General features: G+C 56.7%; 1 protein-coding gene across 1 annotated transcript in view; it reads left to right on the top strand.

The window, feature by feature from the left end:
• The window catches only part of RIN3 (Ras and Rab interactor 3), a 116,854-nt gene that overhangs the window by 87,699 nt on the left and 7,982 nt on the right, over nucleotides 1-21,173 (top strand). The window contains exons 6-7 of the mRNA XM_054692877.1: nucleotides 3,602-5,161; nucleotides 7,012-7,320. Of these exons, the coding sequence (XP_054548852.1) occupies nucleotides 3,602-5,161; nucleotides 7,012-7,320 (1,869 nt within the window). The remainder of the gene's footprint in view (nucleotides 1-3,601; nucleotides 5,162-7,011; nucleotides 7,321-21,173) is intronic.

Raw genomic sequence — 21,173 nt, 5'->3', positions numbered from 1 at the left:
GGCCTGTCTATGACGCTTTCAAGTTTGCATTTGTAGCTTGTTTTTTTTTTCCTCGAGATCATATAATAATTTTCCTTGTTGTTAAAAAATTCATCGAGCGCTCGAGTTCAAGTGAGTCTCTAGCAGCCCATCTCTGGAATGCCGTATAAATATTTATTCACTGAACTCATGCACTTTTGAGCTGTTTCCATGGCATCTGGAATATTTTACAGCTTTTATCCACCCCTCTCTGTCCTCCGCTGGCCTGGGGCTCTCTGAGTGTGGAGCTTCCTAGACTTTGCCCTCCTGGGCGCCAGTCCAGGGTCTGGCTCCACCCAGGCCGTGGCTTAGAGGCACGGACATCTGCAGAGGTGTCCCCAGCCTCCGCCACAGGTGTGGGAGGTCACAGAGGTTGCTGTGCTGCCTCGGTCTCAGGGGGTGGGGGTTAGAGCACGGAGGCAGTGAAAGCCATAGGGGAACCCCTGCAGCTGAGCCACGGCTTGGCATGATGCTATCAGGCATAGGTGCCCGCAGCTTTGCCAACCACTAGGATTGCATGACCATGTTCTGCTTCTCCTGTGGCTTTGGCATTCTGCAGACTGCAGAGAAAGTTGACCTACTTCCTTTTTTGAGCCTAAACCCCTGCAGTGCCACTGTGGTTCCCTCACAGGCCCCCAGACCCTAGGTTGTGTAAGGACTGCTGGCTCCACCCTCAGAGCGGCACTGGCTTGGAGGCAGCTACCTTGGCCAGGAACAGCCACAGGCCTATCTTGGGGACAGGGGAGCAGTTCCTAGACCCCTGGGACCAGAGCCCATTTATCTGAACCAAGTGTCTGCTCCACACCGACCAGCATTTAAATCTGAGTGATGGAAAGTGTGTTCTTGTTTTCTTGCTGTCCTCGCCCTTCACCATCAGAATAGTCTCGCCTGTGGCCCTTCCTCAGGCCCCTGCCTCTGCTCTGGCCACACTAAACCTGCTGGCCTGTTTGAGGCACTGTCTTAGGTGCTGCAAATGCTCAGATGGAGGAGGCATGGAGCTGCCTCCCGGAAGCTCAGAGTGGGGGACAGAGGGGCGGGGTGTGGAAGGAGAGCCAGAGAAACCGGAGGATTACAGTCCCGACAGTGGTGCCCTGGGTCTGAGTGGGCACCAGAGCCGTGGGAGCACAGAGGAGGGTCGGTGAGGCCTGAAGGTGTCGGGAAGGCCCCACCGAGCAGGTAACACCTGACCTGAGTCTTGAAGGATGAGTAAAAGCTTGCTAGGCGGAGGGGGTAGGAGAAGCATGCTCTTTTAAACAGAGGACCGCCATCGTTGAGAGCTGAATGCAGGGCAGCCTGTGGTGTGTTCAGGAAGAACTGAACTGCAGAGAGTGGGGTAAAGGCTCAGGAGATGCTGCTAGAAAAGTCCAGGCCAGATCTTGTGGGCCTTGAAGGCCAGGTTAAGGGGTTGGAAGTGACTCTGAACCCGCAATCAAGGGCCTGCTCTGGGGGCTCAGTGCTGCAGGGGAATGGGTAGGACGGGGCAGGCTGTGGCGTGAGGCGAGAGCGATGCGGCGAGTGTCCAGCCATGGCGGGCAGCTCTGTACACTGCCTCGCCCCTGACGGGCTCCTGCATCCAAGGGTCTTCTGGGAGCTTGGAGGTGAGGACCGGGCACCTCTGCTCTCACAGGGCCTGCTACCAGCTCTCCTCAGAGTCGCTGTGGTACCTGCTGGTCCTTTCTGGGAAACTTGAGAGGAGAGAGACTGGGCCTGTGTAGACGGGGCACGGTGCTTCAAAAGATCAGTCCCCAGGGCCAGAATATCTTCTCTGTGTGCCACCCCCAGGGGGGTGCTCGGTCCTGGAGGGTCAGGAGCTGGGCGGGAGAGTAAGGTGCAGGGGGCGGGGAACAGCTGGCCTGGGTCAAGGGAGAGCCTGGCAACCGGCCTCCCAGCCTGGGCTCACCACGTCCTCAGAGGTGCTCAGAGCTTTGCATGTCGAGAGAGTCACCTGAAAGTCTGTCATCCTCACTGTGGAGACAGCTGGCTCAATCCGCTGCCGGACTTGGCATGGAGGACAGGGCTGACACCTGAGCCCCGCCTCACGGCGCAGGGTGGGGTTGCTCTTGATCGCTCTCAGCAGCTGCATGGCCTTGGGGTCACCCTGCTGGTCTTGATTGGGTTTGCGACCCCCCTGGCCAACAAGGTGGGCACTGCCCGCATCCCTGAGAGTGCCCATCTTTGGGGGCAGGTGTGCACACAGCTACCATCTCGAGATGCTCCTTTATTTCGATGTCAGGAGCCTGTCATGCTCTTACCACATCCCCAGTTCTGGAGTGCATGCCACCCTCCCCCTCAGCAACCCAGATGGGAAGTGTTGCAAGTTCCTTTGAAGGAGGGCCCCTTAACACCGGGGCCGAGCAGAGGGACTTAGGAGTTGCGCAGGCCTGGCTCCCATCCCTGCTCTGGCCCTGCTCATGTCCACTCACCTGTGACCCGGCCAAGTTCATCTCTCTGGATTGTTAACCTTTACCTGTGCTCTGGGGATAATATTAGGACTTCCAGAAGGTTCGGTGACATAGCCATTGAAAGGGGGCAGCCCACACAGCTGGAACTCAATGGATGTCTGTTCCTTTATTGTCCTTGATATTATATTTGGCGGTTTTCTCACTGAGAATCAAAGGCCAAGCCCGCCTCCCAAGCCAGGACTCAGTGAGCTTCCGGGTCAGTGCCCAACCCAGAGCCCTAAAGAGACGGGGTTTCCAGGCCCCTGTCCAGGAGCAGCTGCTTGAGTGAGCTCAGAGTCGCCTGCTAGCCACTGAGCTTCCACCACATTCTCCTTAGGGCCTGGTCAGGAATTTCTGAGTGAGTGGATCCCCCATGCCTTTCAGCTCAGGTGTCCCCTGTCCCTGAGCATGTCCAACCCGACGTGGTCAACAAAGCTGGGGAGGACAGGCCGCTCCGGGGGCCACGGGCCTGGGCTGGATCTGTGACACCTGTGCTGGAACTGAGCTCAGCTGTGCAGGAACCCCTGCTTCTGAGCCCCCCCTTTACCAACACACACCGGGGGCAGCTTCCTGTTGTACCCGAGATTAATCAGTGTCAGGATCTTTCTGTAGTAGGCAGGCATTCCCCACTCAGACGGTCGGGTCTGAGCTCGCCGGCCACAATCCACAGGTTCTTCCTGCTTGGAACAACCGTGGTGGCCAACACCAGCCCAGAGCACCTTCTCTAGGTCACCCTAGAGACGACGAGACTGAGGCCTAGAAAGGTCAACTGACAGACCCCCGAGCACCCAGCTGGTCAGCATGAGGGACCGGGCACCTGCCGTCCCCGCGATCCCCACACGTGCCTGCGGCTCTCCAGGCTGCACCCTGCCCCCGCCATGTCAGTGCCCTCCAGGGTGGGCGCCCCCATTGCCAGGGTCAGAGCTGAGGCCAAGTCCTAGCCCCACCCCAGCACCGAGGGGGAGGCTTGCGTGGGGCTTCCCCTCCAGAAGCAGGAAGTGGTGGGAGAGGTTTAAAACAGCCGGAGAGGGGAAAAACAAGCCTCAAAGCAGATGCTGTGACGGCGTGGCCCTGCCGCCCGCCCCGGCCCTCCTGCCACACCTGCTTCCAAGCTACAGCCTCTCCCTCTCTTGTTTCCCCAGGCTTCTGGGACTCCTCCCTGAACCCCCGGCGAGGAGGTGGGAGCCCAGCGGAGCCCCCGAGAGACCCAGCCCCCGGAACGCCCCCAGCCTCCAGCCTCAGGTCGGCCTCCCATCACGCAAACTGTTCGTGTGAGATCGAGCTGTCCCTGGGGAGCGACCGCCTGTGGTTTGTGAACCCCATCTTCATTGAGGACTGTGGCAGCACCCTGGCTGCCGACCAGACCCCCTCTGCATGCCCGCCGACTCCCACCTCTGACGCTACCTCACCCACCTCCAGGTGGGCCCCTCGCCGCCCAGCACCCCCTCCGCCACCTTCCCCCTCTCACCCCACCGGCTCAGCTCAGCCTCCTCTGCCCTCAGCGCCTGCTCCTCCAGCCTGTCCTTTGCCCAGTTCTCCCCCGGTGGCTGCTGCCTCCCCGCCCCCAGAAGCCCTTCCTCCTGCAGCCTCGGCCCCCCACCTTGCACCTCATGCCCCGGGCCCCCCAGACCATCCAAGCCTGCCACCCATGACAGCCTGTGAGAGGCTCCCACAGCCTCCCGCAGGCCTGAGCCCCTCCAGGGAGGAAGAGATGAAGCCAGGGGCGTCCCCCGGTCCCTTGCAGCAGGCCCCCGCCCCTCCGGTCCCAGCAAAGAAGAACCCCCCTCCTGCTCCTCCCCGACGCCGCATCTCCGAGAGGGTCTCCCTAGAGGACCAGGATGTGGGGAAGGTGGGCCGGGGGACAGCAGCAGAGGGGGAGCCGCTGGGTGTTTCCACGGCACCCCCGCTCAGCCTGCCTCCCGAGGCGCCCCCTGACAGTGCTGGGGAAGCGCCTCAGAGGACCGTGGAGCCGGGCCAGGAAGCAGCGGCCCAAGCCAGCGAACTGGGCGCCCAGCCAGAGCTGGGGAGGAAGATCCGACCACCCCCAGTCCCGCCCCCTAGGAAAAAACGGATCTCCCGGCAGCTGGCCTCGGGCCTCGCAAGCCCCGTGGAGATCGCCGAGCTCTCCACAGAGCAGCCGGCCCCCGAGAAGCCCGCCCCGGGCCCGCCCAGAGAAGACCCGAGCCCTGTGCCCCGAGCCAGGACTCAGAGCCCGCATGCCCAGGCCGGCGCCCGGCCCCAGAGCGCTCCGGAGTTCAAGGGCTCGCAGGCCTCCCTGGCGGACAGCTGGGGCTCGCCCGCCTGCGCCACGGACCAGGACTCCTACTCGACCAGCAGCGCGGAGGAGGAGGTGGAGCAGTTCAGCAGCCCCAGCGTGAGGAAAAAGCCCTCCATGATCCTGGGCAAGGCGCGGCACCGGCTCAGCTTCGCCAGCTTCAGCAACGTCTTCCATGCCTTCCTCTCCACCAACCGCAAGCTGTACAAGAAGGTGGTGGAGCTGGCCCAGGACAAGGCCTCGTACTTCGGCAACCTGGTGCGGGACTACACGGTGTACAGCCTGGAGATGATGGCGCGCCAGACCTCCAGCACCGAGATGCTGCAGGAGATCCGCACCATGATGACCCAGCTCAAGAGCTACCTGCTGCAGAGCACCGAGCTCAAGGCGCTGGTGGACCCCACCCTGCACTCCGACGAGGAGCTGGGTCAGTCCCGGGCCGGGCTGGGCGTGGGCGGGAGGGAAGGAGAGGCCCAGGGTGTCCTCCGCCTTTCCCACGTGCTAGCCGCTCTGCTCTTCTGCCCGGCCTTTTGGATTTCTGCCCATGTGCCCAGTTAGATGGGCGAGGAGCTGCAACCACGTGACAGACCAGGCAGGACCCACCACACACTCCCACCCAGGATGCCCCTGGGCCACCAGGGAGACAAAGAGCAACCAGAGGCAAAGGCTGCTGAGGGCCGGGGGCCGTCTCTGCAGGGGAGTTGGTGGCTCTCAGGGACCAAGGACCCTGGAGGGCCTGGGCACAGCCTCTCATTTTGCACATAGAAAACAGGCCCTGGAATGGGGAAAAGACTTGGCCAAGGTCACGTGGGAGTGAGGGGTAGGGGAGGAACCACTGCAAGACCCTGCCCCCAGTCACCTGGCTCCACTGACAGGAGGTCTGAGGACTATGGGCTGGTGATGTGGGCCTAGGAGGATGGACAGGGGTGGGGTGGGGGGGGGTGGGAGGGGTACAAGGGCAGCCATACGTTCTTTGGCTGAAGACACTGCTGAAGCAGAAGGGAAGAGGGAGGTAGCAGGATCCGCACCCAGGACGGGCGCCAACCCGAGGCCTGCATGGTGGGGAAAGGGAATTGTGGCCTCTCTGGAGACTCAACTATGGAAGCATAAGCCTCCCTCACCCTCCGGCAATGGGAAGCTCAGGTGTCTCCCTAGAGGGACAGGATGTGGGATCTCCCCTTACTAGACCAATAGCCAACACCTTCCCCCTGGAGACAGGGGAGAGCCAAAGGCTTCCCAAGAATATTTCCCGACTGTCACCCAAAGCAACCGAACATATAGACAGAGGCCCAGGTCTTTGCTCAGCCCCCAGCCAGCCCTGTGACGCAGACCCCAGAGCCTGTCGGGCCATCTGCAGGGTAGAGGTAATGGCCTGTGTGTACAGTTGCTGGGAGATCAGTGCCGACTGACCCCCTTTCCACAGGATGATCAGGGTGTTCTCTTGGATAACAGACAGTGGAGCAGTAAAGGATAAGCTGTGTGGACTGACTTCTCCAGGCCAAGGGAGTAGCCAGTGCAAAGGTCCTGAGGCAGGAGCAGGCTGGCAGGTTGGCTGAGCAACAGGGAGGCCAGGGTGGCTGGAGCAGCACAGGCACAGGGAAGTGAACAAGGTAATAAGTGAGAGAGGTCACAGGGGCAGATCCCAGAGGGGGCCTGTGAGCCATGGGGAAGTCTTCGGCTTCTATTATGCATAGGATGGGAGCCACTGGAAGATTCTAAACTGCAGAATGACATGATCAAACATGTGTTAACAGGATTACGTTGGTTGTTGTGTTGAGACGGGACTAAAAGGGGCCAGGGTGAGAGGTTACTGACATAACTCGGGCCAAGAGGTGGTAGCAGCCAAGTGAAGGTGGTACTGTGATGGTGGTGAGAAGTCAGGTTCCAGATGCACAGCTTTCCTGAGGCTGGAGTCAAGTGGATTTGGGAATTGAATAATTCCACCAAGCATATTGGGTGCCCAGGCCCTCTCTGTACAGCTGCACAGGCTGTACACTGCACAACTCCAGTGTGACTGGTATCCTTGAAAGTTATGAATTGCTAAGCAGCCAGAGAGTTTACTCTGTACCACACCCTGTGAAAATAGTGATGATAAAATGCATCAGTCCTGGCCAGTGTCTTCCCAGTGTCTGTACAAGTGTCTGGGGGGTCAGACCTGAAGGTGTACTGCTGGGGCTGTGAGTACATCCTTCCAGGGACCAGAAGACAGGGATGGCCACCCCCGTGAGCAACAGGGCATGGGGGCAGGATTTCCGAGGCCACTTTTCTCACCTACAGAAGCGATTGTGGAGTCTGCCTTGTACAAGTGTGTCCTGAAGCCCCTGAAGGAAGCCATCAACTCCTGCCTGCATGAGATCCACAGCAAGGACGGCTCAATGCAGCAGCTCAAGGACAACCAGCTGGTGATCCTGGCCACCACCACCACCGACCTGGGGGTGACCACCAGCGTGCCCGAGGTGGCGGTCATGGAGAAGATCCTGCAGAAGTTCACCAGCATGCACAAGGCCTACTCGCCCGAGAAGAAGATTGCCATCCTGCTGAAGACCTGCAAACTCATCTACGACTCTATGGCGCTCGGCAACCCAGGTATGTGGCAGCTGGGAGGGGCCTGAACCGGGGCTCTCTCCAGGCCCCAGCGTGCGGGATTCTATGGGTGTGGGACGCCACCCCCATTCCAGGACTCCAGAGCCCTTGGAAGATACTAGAGAAGCCTTGCCAGGTGGAGTCCTGTTGGGGCAGGACTGGGCCAGGTAGGCTTAAAATTCAGGGGCTGTCTAGGGACCAAGAGGAGGGCCACACCTGGCTGCCCGCTGGGGGCAGGTGAGGAAGCCAGCCGGACCGTGCCGCCATGTGAATCAGGGAAAGCGGCTAAATTCGCTTCCTAGGTCAGCTCGAACGAAGCGGGTGCTTAAACAATGAGAAGTGTTTCCTCTCGCAGTTCTGGAGACTTGATCTTTGAGATTAAGGTGTGGAGAGGCTCACACTCCTTCTGAAGGCCTGCGGGAGGTGTGTATTTGTTCACGTGTAGTTGTTCTTGGCTCGTGGCAGCGCCACTCCCGTCGCCTGCGTGCCTTCTGCATGCCTGTCCTGTCCACGGCCCCCTGCCTAGGAGGACACCAGTCATGTGGGGTAGGGCCCTCCCTGCTCCCAGATGCCCTCCATCTGTACCCACTATATCTGCAAGGCTAGGACCCTGTTTTCAAAGAAGGTCATATTCCAAAGGGGTTGGGATTTCAACATATAAATGGGGAGCAAGTGGGGAACACAATTCCACCCATCGCAGCCCCTTCATCACGTGGCACTCATTCTTGCGCCTGTTTGGCAGTTTGCTGGTGGGTCCCGTGTGCCTGGGCCGCCTGTGTGTCTGAGGCCAGCGTGTGTCGTTAGGAGACTGGCTGGCCTAGGAGGGCCTTGCTTCTATGTTGGGTGGTTGAGAGGCTGTTGATGGGTCTGGAGTGGGGGTAACCAGACCAGGTTAGCCAGAGCTTGTACCCATGGCAATAACCGGGGCCTTAGAGAGCAGGCAGAGCCTTCTAGAGATCTCAGGGGCTTGAACTTGAACTGACACGATGCCATCTAACATATTGCACAACTTGTCTAGTCACGAGACCAGCCCCAGTGTGAGGAGTGAGGAACTCCTTGCAGAAAACAAGGAAAGGGCTTGTTCCTTGATGGAAAAGAGCTGCAGAGTCTCATTGCAGGGGGTGCAGATAGAGGGAGGGGAGTCGGTGGAATCATTTCTAATCAGTGTACCAGGCAGACACCAAATGGCATCGCTGCACCATAGTGCACACCCTGTGTACACCCTGGCTGGGTCTCCTCCCCTTTAGCTAGACACCCTTGTACAGTGAGCAACCTGAGGAACTGCACACGACAGCCCTGGTGTAGAGAGTGGAGGGATTGTGATCTCTGGAGACCCACAGACCTCGATTCATTTTCCTTGGCTGTCACTCAGTACCTGCGTCACCTCGAATGACTTACTTAACCCCTTAAGCCCCAGTTTCCTTCCTCACTTGAGGTAGCTGCTTTTCAGAGAGGGAGCACTCAGACCCCTAATGGTTCAGTCGCTTGTGACTATTGGAAACAGCGTATGTGAATTGGAATGTTGGGTTCAGCCGATGGTGCTGGCTCCCCATCTGCTTCCGAGATGCGCAGACACAATGTCGAAGTGGAGTTTTTCCCCACAAGCCAACAGCGAGCCATAGTTAGCGTGTGGCTGGGGTGCAAATTCCCCTGGGCCTCGGAGAGTTGCCTCTCAGGTCTGAAACAGGCCACATTCCAGACTCCAGGCTGGAGTCTCTCTTTTGGATTAAAATGATTTGTGCTCTAGGGGCCATTTGCTAGGGAGACTATCCTTCCTCAGAAGCAGCTACGCGCTGAGTTAGACCACGCGGGCCCTTCCTCGTGGTGTTGAAGTGGGATTGGAGAAGAGGGTGGGCGAGGGGACAGTGAAGTAGAGGGTTTCCTTCATGCTGTGGATGTTACATTTTGAGACCCATTGTCCTGTACAGTTTGGGGTCCAGAGAACAGCCCCAGAAATGGGACCATCACAACTGAATAATCTCCAACAAATCCCTGTGGAAGGTGGGGGGCTGGTGAGCAATCTGCAGAACCCTGAGATTTCAGAGCTTCACGTGGTCAGTTCAGCGGTGGGGAACCCTGACAAAGTGTCTGCACACCTCGCATCAGCGACACGAAGTATAGGGTTAAGACCCCCTTGTGGACTGGCAAAGCGCTGGCCAGAAACAAGCCCAGAACCTTCTCAGACCGTCTCCAAGTGAGGCAGTCCCAGATCTGCAGCAGTGGGGAGAGGGGTGGGCCAGGGCGTTTCCTGCAGGGTGAGAAGGGGGAGCAGCAGTAAAATTGAACAGAGCCAGAAATGTGACGGCCCCAAAGAGAGGACAGACAGGCTGCCCCTGGGGTGCTGGAGGAACTCAGAAGAGAAAGGGGTCTCCTTTTTATCCCACAGTGCCCAAGAGATCCAGCTGAGATTGGGGTGCTCTGGCAAACCCCTCCTTCTGGGGTTTCCTTCCCAACTGTGTGCCTGTGTTCAGGTTAGGCACCCTGAGCCTCAGTTTCCCGTGTTAAGCGGACACCACCCTGCTGGCTTGGAGAGGTAGCGTCATTGAGATAAGTCTCAGCTCGCACCCAGGGCGGCCACCTGCACTTCCTAAGGACAGTGACCTTCCACACCTGGACTTCTACTGGCGGAATCGTTTCTCCCTGAGTCACACCAAGTCAGGGTCAAGGCAGTCCGACCCGGGACATTATCAGGAAGGCTGCATGGGGGTTGAAAGGGCAGTTCTATAATCAGCAAGTGCTGGTTCTCAGAAGCCTGGGGCTTCCTGGAATGCATTCAAACACCCACTCTCTGGACAGCAACCAGTGACTTTCAAACACTGCGATTTTTTGCTGACAATGAATTGTTTGTTAAAAACTTACCAGAGGGCAGGGAATGGGGGAGAGAATGGCTCATTTGGGGGGAGAAGGCCAGAAAAGAAAAGCAGTTGCTTAAGAGGTCATGCCAGGCACTGAAGTGAAAGGACAGAGCAGAACAGGGGGGCTCATTGTTCCCCACCCGGGGTGGCAGGGAGTCTGGGTCCTCTGTCTGATTCAGAAGCCAATCCAGGCAGGGAGAGGCCCAGCCCAGAAGTGCAGGCAGGAGTTAGGGCTCTGAGGGAGACTCCCCGCCAGGAACAAATGGGCTCCTCACCGGGACGGGACAGGAGGTGATGTTTCCCTCCCACTGATGGGGGAGCAGCGGTTCCCAGCTTCTCCTCACCCTCAACTGGCCGGGCTGCTCCTTCTAGAGCCTCGGCTTCTTCACTGAGAGGAAGCAGGTTCAAGGATTTGGGGTTTCTTCTTGGACCCAGCTTTGAAGCCCAGCTTTGGTGCTGTTGCCTGGGACATGCATCTCGTGGGCCTCCGCCTGTGTCTAAGTCGGGGACCAGGTGTCCTGCTCCGAGGGTGGCCGAGCAGGGACCGGACCGGGGGGCATACAGGAAACTCCTGGACATGTAGGCGCCCAAGGAGGTAGTTCCTTTCAGAACCTTGGGGAACTCGCTTATAAAAGAAAGGTAGCACCTCCTCTCTCGGGGTGATTGCGGGGGTCAGATGCAACTGCGTCTGCGTGTAAATGTTCAGTAGACGCTTGGATGCAGAAACAGCTGCCTCCCACCGTGTTCCCAGAAACGTGCAAGCTGAACTCAATCAGCGCTTTCCAAGCTGGGTGCCACAAAGCACCCCACGGGCCACCAAAGGGCAGTCCGGGCCCTACGCAGCTTCACCCCAGACAACCTTGCCTGTCCTGGCATCACACAAGGAGTTCTTGTGTGAAATAAGCAGTCTGCTGCTAAATTGGGGAAGGCTTTTCAAAGCCTTTCGTTTTGGAAACAATTTCAGATTTCAAAAACTTCCAGAATAGAAGCAGCACAGCAGAGAGGAGCGTCCGGAGTACAATCGCGGCTTGTTAGGAGCGTCTCCCCTTGGCTTAATTACTGGCACCCCTCATGCTCTCTCTGCAAACACCTTTTCTCTTTTTTCTGAATCGCATGAGGGCAAGTGATAGACATCTTCGCCCTTTACCCCCAAACTCTTTTTCTAAGACTGAGCTATTAGCCACGGTTCAGTTTTCCGCTTCACAGTTCACGGATGGAACTTACGCTCAGGCTCCTCCCCAGCAACCCCCCCCCCCCCGCCCACCCCTGGCCTGCCCAGTGTCTTTTCCCTCCTTTAATCTGAGCAGTTCCAAGGCCTTTGTCTTTTATGACATTGATCTTTTTAAGAAATTCAGATTTCCCTCCTCACTTCCCCCACCGCTTTGACTTTTAATGAAAGTTCCTCGTTCCTCTTTTTGTGTGTATCAGATGTTTCCTCACAATTAGATTGAGGTTGTGCATTTTCAGCTAGATCCCAACTGACTCTTAAATTCCATGATGTGGGGGGCCAGAGGGCTAGACTCAGAGTCCCAGAGTCAGTCCCCAAGGCCTCGCCCTCCACCTCCTGGCAGAGACCCCTCAACCTGTTCAGCATCGGCAACGGGTCCAGGCCGGGGCCCAGGAGCGGGGTTGGGCCGGAGGAGGGAACTGTGGAGAGACCCCAGGAGAAGCCAAACAGACATGTGACTGTCGAGTAAAGAGAACAGAGGGGCCATCAGCCTATGGCTTTTAAAAATCTAAACTGACTTCTAATGACAAAAGCAGTTAATGTTCCTTGTTGAAAAGGTGACTGGGTGGACTGCTTTCTGGTGTTTATGAAATAGAGGCGCAGAGTTGCTAGAGAGATCAGCCGTGCTGTCTCTGATCTGAGCTAAGTTTATTTCTCACTCATATTAAACCCAACCAAATTGAGAGTGTGGAGGGGGGCTCTGCTCCATATAGTCATTCTGGGATCTCGGCTTCTAGGTGACCCTGGGCATTGACATCCAGGGGAGAGAGAAGAGAGACAGACATATGGCCAGGTCTGAAAGTGAGGCGTTCTTGCTCCTGCCATCCACCACAGAGATGGGGCTTGGCCCTCCAAGATGTCCTGTTCTGAGGATTACAAGACATGTCGCCCTGTCTCCCATAGTAACCATGTCCAATATTTCTCACTTGCCAGCAACCCCCCACCAGCCATGTCCATCTGTCCTGGCATTGAACCCCCATAACCCCCCACAAGGTCGTAACATGATTGGTAGCCAAGTTAATGAAGGAAACTGGGCCTGGCAGGGTTAGGCAGCACCTCCAGGTCACTCTGAGGGGTGATTGCTATATCTGGCACTTGGGTGCTGGTGCTGTGCTGAGCCCGTGTGTCCCCTGCCCGTGAGGGGTGTCGTGGGTCATCGATGACCTCTGAGAACTCAGGCCTGAGTCGTAGTTGACCTCGTGCCTTTTCGAGCTGGACTGGGACTTTTGGTTTCAGGTCCCCAGACCCTCGGCCCGTGTGGTTGGCTGGCCGGTTTCTCTCCGAAGAGGAACCCAGGGAGCTGGAGTGATTTCCTCGGGGACGTGGGTGACTCAAAGCAGAACTGAGATACAAGCAGAACTCTGCAAAAAGCACCAACAACCAAATAGGGGAGTTCAGTGGAAAGAGGGGCCTGGCCCCTCACACCATGCCAGCCGCAGACTGTAGGGAACCTCTGACACGTCATGTCTCCATCCCGGGCTCCCGCTCTGTCCTGTGTGCAGCTGAGGGTCCTGACTAGACCAGGCTAGGTCCTCACTAGACCTCAGGACCACAGACACAGCCTGGGGTTCCCTGGTAAGGGGGAGGGAGTCAGCAGCCAGCCTTGCCAGCCCCCACTGTGAATCCACCAGAAAAGCCACATTCTGTATCAAACACCCCTTCACCAAAAGCTTCCATGACAAAAGGGCATTTAAAAGCCCGTGTTCTAGAAGCTCACAACTTCCTGCCATCTATGTCTTTATGAAATAAATGTAGACAATCGGCTGTCCAGCCGACGTGGATAGACCGCGCAGGTGCTACCAGGAAAACCCATCGCCACAACTCAAGCATCAAACAAGGACCAAGTGCACAGCATGATAAATGATATTTATCCATTCATTTAGCAAATACATCTTTTTAAACACCCCCTATAGGCCAGGCACCTTGGAGGCGTTGGGTATAAACAGTAGCAGGACCACATCCCTGCCCGCAGAAAGTGGATAACGGGTGATGAATAAGGAAAAAGAGATACAAAATATATTTCAGCATCTGATGAATAAGTAGGGTGAAGGGCACTTCAAAGGGGTTCGCTGTCCTGGGTGGGGAGGCCAGGGGCGGCCTCTCTGAGCTGACATATTTGTGTTTCCGTTCTCAATGACCAGGCCAGGGCAACCCACCTTGAGGCCTTGGGGCCTAGCCGGTGGGCAGTGAAGGAGTAAAGGGGGTTCTTCAGTTAAGCCCTCCTGGAGGAAGTGGCTCTAAGTGAGGGTCTGGCCGAGACTCCAGGCCTCAGTCTTGTGCTGCACCAGGACTGTTGCTTTGACTGCTCCCTCCTGAGAGAGCCCGGCCGCAGGTTTGGAGGGCGGTTATGAGATGCTGGACCATCCCCCAGATCACGAGTCTGCAAACCACCTCCCACGGGCCGACTCTGGCCAGCACCTGGCTGTCGTTAGTTTTTATTTAAACGGCCAGGTGTGCAGTGTCTCCACCGCTTTTGTTACAGCAGCTGCGCTCATTGGTTGGGATAGAGACCGTGAGGCCTACGGAACTAAAAATATTTGACAGTCTCTATGGAAAAAATTTGCCAACGCCAGTTTTACATAATGCTTTCTAGAAGACAAAACCTTTTTAACCAGCAGCTCAATCAGTGGTCACTAAGGTCCTGCATAACAGGCTGAGGAAGCTTTATTATTAGCCCCAGCTTTCAGATGAGAAAACGGAGGCTCGGAGAGGTTCAGTGAGTGGCCCCAGATCACACAGCTAGTTAAGAGGCAGCGCAGGGGCTTCCTGAGCCAGTGTGCCTCGCTCTCTGTTATTTTCACCCCCAAGAGAGTCTTTCCTCTCCAAAACCTCCCAGCCCATGAAACATGCATAAGGCCCCGGCCAGCTCCCCACCCCACCCCATAGCTACAGACGGAAAGCAGGTGTGACTGGCAGAAAACAAAGCAGACATCCCCAGGAAAGGCAGGCAGTGGCGAGGGGCTTCAGACACAGCGTGTGGACTTGACCTCTCGTCCAGGACACACAGGCATCTGAGCACAGGAGAGTTATTTGGCAGCTGTGCCCCAGCACCCCAAGGGAACTGCTTAAGGCCCCACTATGTGCAGGCAGTGCCTGAGCCTTGGGCTGCAGGCTTCTCGGGCAGAAGAAAGAAGCCTCCCTGGCTGTCCCTGGAGCTTGGCTCTAGCTGGTGCAGGGCTTGAAGCGTGTGTGTGTCCACAAGTAGCTGCAGGCCAGAGGGCCCGTGTGGGCATGTCCAGTGCACGTCAGGAGAGAAAGACCCACCTGGTTCAGGTCCCAGCTCCACCACTGACCAACAGTGAGTGGGTCCTCGAGCCAGGGTCTCCCATTCTGGGCCTCAGATGTCTCACAATGAGTTTGGACTTGACGTGTCCAGGTCCGCTGACATGCCCCGTCAGCCTGTACCATCTCGTGAGAGCCTGTGTGTCTCCTCCCCGCTCTGTTCACAAGGGTGGCTTGAAACGGGCCATTGTGGAAATATGGATACCATGGAAACTGGCAAACACTATAAATCAAAGATTATTTTCTCCTTCAGAGAGCCGGCCGTTCAGTATTTCCCAACACACCACTGTCTAAAGATCGCGCAGGTCCTCGTGTCCTTGACACTGACCCCACCCCAGGCAAGACAGAGCAGTGTCCCCTGGGAACACACCCGGGGTCTTGTTCTGTCCACCAGGGGCATCAGCGTTCCAAGGTAGTTAGAGAGCAGAGCCTCAGAGACGTTAGGTCACTGGCCCACGTTCACACAGCCTCCGGCCCTGTCCTCGGGGAGTTCACAGTCTGAGGATAAAGGCAGGTGCTGGGGAAGGTCAAGGGAGCAGGTACCCTCTTCCTGGGCTTGAGGATGTGGAAGAAGACAAGGAGAAGTTAGGACGAGGGCCAGGGAGGGGCGGGACCCAGGTAAAGGGAACTGCATGTGAGAGAGTGAAACGGCGCTGGTGAGTCCGGGAGGCCCGCGGGTGACGGAGCAGACTCTCGTTCTGAGCTGAAAGGTGGAAAGCAGAGTGCAGGGATGCCCCTTGTCAGGGCATCCTGGAAGACTTCGTGGAGGAGGTTGACATGGCAGGAGCACGGGAGGATAGGAGAGGGAGCACTACGCCCTGGCCACGGGCCCTCAGGCGAGCCCCTGAGACGCCTCATCTAGGAAGCAGGCACAGTGAAGCTAACCTGCATGCTTGAGGAGTTCAGCAATAAAATGTTTATAAAATGGGATCACATAAATGGTTCCACAGGCTCATGGCAGGCAAGCAAGGGCTCACAGAGCTGGGTGGACAGAAACCTCGGGCGGGAGTACAGGCCCGTTCTGAGGCCAGGACTCCATGTTGTGACTGGAAAAGGGTCGGGTCAATCATGGTGAAAGACCTTGAACCTCAGGGTAAGAGAACTGTACTGTGTTTTCCAGGTAGTGGGGAGCCATTGATGGCTCTTGAGACTAGATCCTGAGCAGAGCTGGCTCTTGGGGGACAAGTTCCAGGACCAAGTGATCAAAGGAGAGACCCTGCTGGGCGGGCTGGCTTCAGAGAGCAGGGCTGGAAAAGCAGTGGGTGAGGGCAGGAAGCAGCGGGAAGGAACACTCACCTGGGACCTTGGCCTGACGGGCCGTGGGGGACAGAGAGCCCCAGAGAAAGAGGGATGTCCGAGGCCTTGTATCTCAGGAATGGGGGTAAGTGGGCTCCTTGACAGAAATGGGAGGCCCCAAAAAGGACAGATTTCTAGGATCACACACACTTGGCTTGGCCCCTGATGGGGAAGGACTCCAGGGGCCTCAGAGAGTCCCATCTGAGTTGGTGCCATGACACATACTTGGGGTTTGGCTGAGAGCTCAGCGTCCATCCATCCTCCATCCCCCATCCATCCATCCATCCTCCATCCATCATCCATCCATCTATCCTCCATCCATCCTCCATCCACTGATCTAGCACATCAGCTGCGTACCTTGGTCCTAGCATGCTCTCTGTACTGGGGTATAGAGGGAGGAGCTCATGGGTATTTGGAGGCACAGACTTAGGATTGTGGGTGCCCCCTGCAGTGAACACAGTGTGATGAGAACCAGGAGCTGGACCCCAGAGACCTTCCTTAGGGTTCAACTCAGATTCTCAAGAAGAATTTGAGGAGAACAAAAAAGAGGCCAGAGGACTTCCCCCGCCCTTGGGGCACAAAGCCGAGGCCAGGTGGCTAAGGCCAAGCCAGACGTCCTGGCTGAGCGTCACTGACAGTCAGGGTCACCTTTGGCACTAGAGACAATTTGGAGCCAAGTAATTCTGTATTGTGGGGGTTGTCCTGTGAATTTTGGGGTGCTTAGCAGCCTCCCTGGCCAGATGTCAGGAGCGCCCCCTGACAGTTGGGCTTCAGGCCTGTGCTGCTGGACTCGCCTCGCTCCCTAAGCCGTGATCAAACACGGAGAGAGCCTCCGGGGCGCCAGGATTCGGAAATTAAATCATCGACACGGAAAACATCTCGGAACACAAAATCACGCTTCCCCAGGGAGGCTTTGGTGGTATCTGGAGCACATGAAGTTTGTGGGAAGGCTTTCTCCAGAATGGAGTAATTCCGTGCCAGGAGGGGAACGGTAACCTTGACACAAATACTCAGAGAGCCTCAGAACACAGGAAGGGGGTTTCTGTGGGTGCTGGGTGGGGTGGGCGCCTCCACATGAACCATTTCCCAGGGGTGGCCTGTGTCTGTCCGCACATGGCTGGGAAGGCAGGCTCAGAGAGGTGCAGCCCTGGCCCCAGGTCACACGGCTGGGGCGGACACGCGGGGGCTTTACTCCAGCCCGTGCCCTTCAGCTGTCAGGCGCAGGTGGAGAGGCCGAGGCCCCTGGAGAAAGCAGAACGTAGATGTCAGAACAGCTCACTTTTCCACAGCACTTTTCTGGTTCTGAATCACTCTCGTGTCCTTTTCTCATTGTGTTCTCTTGAAAGCCCTGCGGGTTGTCGGGGCTGGGGTGCAGCCCCCGCTTTGTAGATGTAGGCCTAGTAGGCAGGTGCAAGGAACCCTGTTCCAGGAAACCGAATGCAGGTGCCTGTGTGCAGAAGGGGGGCGGTCCTCAGACAAACTCCCGGAGGCCCCTCATGCTGCCTGCACCCTGGAGGGCCACAGAGGAGGTGGGAGGGACCGCTGGCCTGGTGTGCGCCCATGGGCGTGTCCACCGTGAGTCCGCTGCGGTGGCGCCCAAGCCTGCTCCTCGGGGATGAGCCGGCGCCCCAGAGGGTGCCGGCCTGTCTGGACGCCGCGGGCAGCAGGAGAGAATTCCTCTTCCAGGGGGCCTGCTGGATCCAACACTGAGTTCCCACCTCCTCTCAAAGTTCCTTCACACCCTTTCCCCCGCTTGGCTTTCCTGCCCCCTATCAGAATCCAGAAAAGTCAGATCTTATTGCCTGGGCGTAGGGTGGGTAGTTAGGTTCCTGGTAACGAATGAGTGAACGAGCAGGTCGGCCCTGGCCGGCCTCTCACGGGGAATGCCTCACGCCCGGAGCACAGCTTGCTCGCTGGGGGCACTTCTCCTGGGCCCGGCGGCTCACGTCCTGTGGCTGTCCGGAGACGGCGCGGATGCTGCCAACACACACCCCGGCGGGTGAAAGAAAACGGAGTTTATTTCACTCTCACACACCAGCCGGGCTGGCCTGACCCCTCTCCCTCCGCCCCCTCCTCCCTCAGAGACCCAGGCCGCCCTCTCTGTTGTTCCACCTTCCTCAGTGTTCCCTCCATCTGCCTGCGCCTCGCCTTCTACCTGGGAGCCGAGCACATCAGTTCCCCGTGTCCCCTCTCTGCCCCCCACTCCACGGCCAGGACTGCGCCGTCTGCTGCAAGGGAGGCTGGGAAATGCAGTCTTTACTTGGGATGGCTTAGTCCCCCATGAAAGTCAGCCCTGAGAATAGAGACGGGGTCCTGAGGGAGGGGGAACGGAGGGCCGCCTCTGGCACGCCTGCTGGCCGAGAACACGGCTGAGCGGCGAAAGGGTACCAGGCTTCCTTGGAGGTGTGACCCCAGAATCACAGTCCCGGGCACGGCCATGCACCCGGGCTGAGCGGGGTGCTGAGGGCAGGGACCAGCTCTGACTCTCTTCCTGTGTCTCCTGCGTGCCCGGCTCCACCCCAGCGCCCACTCGTCCCTGCTGCCTGTCACCCCGCACTGCACTGCTTGGTGCCAGCCCCGCCCTAAGCGCCACCTGCCAGGCCAGATTTGGGTGGGGTCAGCCTTGTGCCTCAGATGCAAAACTTAAGGGGACGCCCCTAAACTCAGTAATCAGCATAAGTATCTAGAAATCCATGATATGTATTTTTAAAAACAATAAAATTATGCATATTATACATATAAAACAGACACGGAATCATGTGCGCCGGCACGTTTTTAAAAACAATTCAGCCGCTCTTAGTATAGTCACAAAACTGTGTGGCCAAAACTACTTTTAGCCCAGAGTATTTTTTAATTATTATTTTATATATTTTTGCATCAGTCTTCATTTGGGTACAATGTGTGCTTTGTCCTCTCGGCTACAGTCCCCGTGAAACGCCCACCCCCCACCCCACCCCGCTCACCCGTGCACCACCACCATGGTCCCACCCCTGTTTTGATCCTGCTCCCTTCTCCCCCCTGCAGAATGTCTCTGGCTTACAGATACTCGTTGATTTTGATTTTCACTTTATTATAATAACTTTTTTCCCCCTGATCCCTTATTTGGATCCTCTACATTCCTCCTGTAAGTGAGACCATCCGGTATTTTCCTTTTTCTTTCTGGCTTATTTCACTGAGGATGATCCCTTCCAGCTCCAGCCACGTTGCTGCAAATGGCATGTCTTTTTTGATGGCTGAATAATATTCCCTTGTGTCTATAGACCACGTCTTCTTGATCGAGTCATCTATTTCTGTATCCCAGAGTTTTTTCATTGCCGCAAAAGCAACACCGCACCCGCTGTGTAATCACTCCCGCTCCCGGCTCCCCCAGTGCAGGGCACCACTGCTTCTCTCCTCGTGGGCATTTCATTAGAAGTAAAATTATTCACTATGTACAAGATGGTCTTTTTTATTTTTAAATAAACAGTGTTCCTTGTCTGGATAGGCCAGATTTTACCAATCCATTCACCAGCTGATGAACCTTCTGGCTGTTTCTGCCTTTGGCCACTCTGCCTCCCACTGCAGTGAACAGCTGTGCACAAGTCTGTGTGACCAGGTTTCCACTTCTCAAGGGAGGGACCTGGGCGTAGCATGGTGGCGTCAAGTGGTAGGATACAGTAACACTTTAATGCAATGTTTTAAAAAATAAAAATTAAGACAAAAAATCCCTGATGAACAAAATATCAACATTTGAAGCAAAGACAGGCCTCTGTTTTCGGACCCTGTGTTATCACGCAGCAGTCATCTCCATCAGCCGGCGCGCCCGAGGCCCACACGAGCGCATGGCCGACCCCGGGGTTTACATACAATCGTGCTCTGTGGGGCGCTCATGCCCTTTTCCGACTTGGTTCAAAATGAGGGGCTATCTTGGTATTGCTAGGAAGACAGTTTTCCTTTGGCCTCAGGCCCCAACACAGCATGAACCACACACATCATTTCATTTAATCCTCAAACCTCATTTCATTCTCCAAACTCCCTGCCAAGGTGGGAGGAGAGAAGGAACCTCTTAGGATCAGAGCTAGTGACTGGGAACCCGGGCCCGAGGCCAGAGGCCCAGCTCGCCACCGCAGGTCTCTCTGGACTCAAATGCGGACAAGGTAGTCCCCCAAGCTCTCCGAACTTCCGTCTCTTCTTTAGCAAGGTGGGCCAGAAAGCATGTATTTATGCCCTGGTTGTGAGGAACAGATGAGCACCTACGGCGTTAACTCTGACACTTGCTGCCCTACCCTGCTGCCCTACCCTCAGCAGCCCTGGAGGCAAGACAATGAGAATCACTGCGAAATGTACCCCGTGTGTGTGCAGGGGCCTGCCAGTGGTGTCCCCCAAGTGAAGCTACAGGTGAAAATTTTTATTGTAACCTTAAGGGTTAGAAATACTATTTGGTTCCCCCAAGACATGAGTGTTTTTTCTCCTCCTAGACAATGAGGCTGTAGCTGTGTTTTCTTCTTCACCGTGGCCACTAGGAAACGCGAAGCCCCGTTTGTGGCACTGAGAAGAGCAGTTGTGTGGGTTCTTGCTTATGTGTGTTTTCATTGTTCTTAAAGCATACAGTGCTGCTGCTCATTGTATGTTCGCTTTTTTATTTAGATCTTATTGTTTTATCTTGTGTATTTCCCCATCATCACCTTTATAAAAGCCTTTATAAAACTTATCAAGTAGGGGCCTCCCCTGGTGGCGCAGGCGGTTGAGCGCAGCGCTGTGAAGCTGCCCGCAGCCTCTGGAGCGCCGGTTCGATCCCTGCCAGACGGCGAGGGTCCCACATGGCGCGGCGGACCTCTCCTGTCTCCCCGCTGCTCCCCTCAGCAGTGTTCTGCTCCCTGCTCTGTCTCTGGTGAATCCTCTCACCCTCCTGCTCATCTGGCCTGTACCCCGGTTCTTGTATAAATAAATCTTTAAAAACAGAAAAAAAAGAGGTAAGAGAGCCCCTGGGGACCCCGCATGGCCAGTCCCCCTGTGCAAGGCTGCGTGGCCAGTCTTTCACTCTCCAGGAACCCTGCATACCAGCATGCACCCCGGGAGCCCGGGGGCCTGGCCTGTCCCTGTTGGAATTCTTCCCCTTCGGGTCCCAACTTAGATGTTGTGTTGCCAGTTGGTCCTTTCAGAGACCTGCCTTCCGCCTGCCTCTTCCGCGAGGCGGGCCCCTGGCTCCGCTGTTA

Source organism: Talpa occidentalis, unplaced genomic scaffold (genome assembly GCF_014898055.3).
Source record: "Talpa occidentalis isolate TD23 unplaced genomic scaffold, MPIMG_talOcc4v2.1 talOcc4.11, whole genome shotgun sequence".
NCBI classification, from domain to species: Eukaryota; Metazoa; Chordata; class Mammalia; order Eulipotyphla; family Talpidae; genus Talpa; species Talpa occidentalis.
Note: the sequence above shows the minus strand (reverse complement) of the source record. Positions and strands in the feature narration are given on the sequence as shown.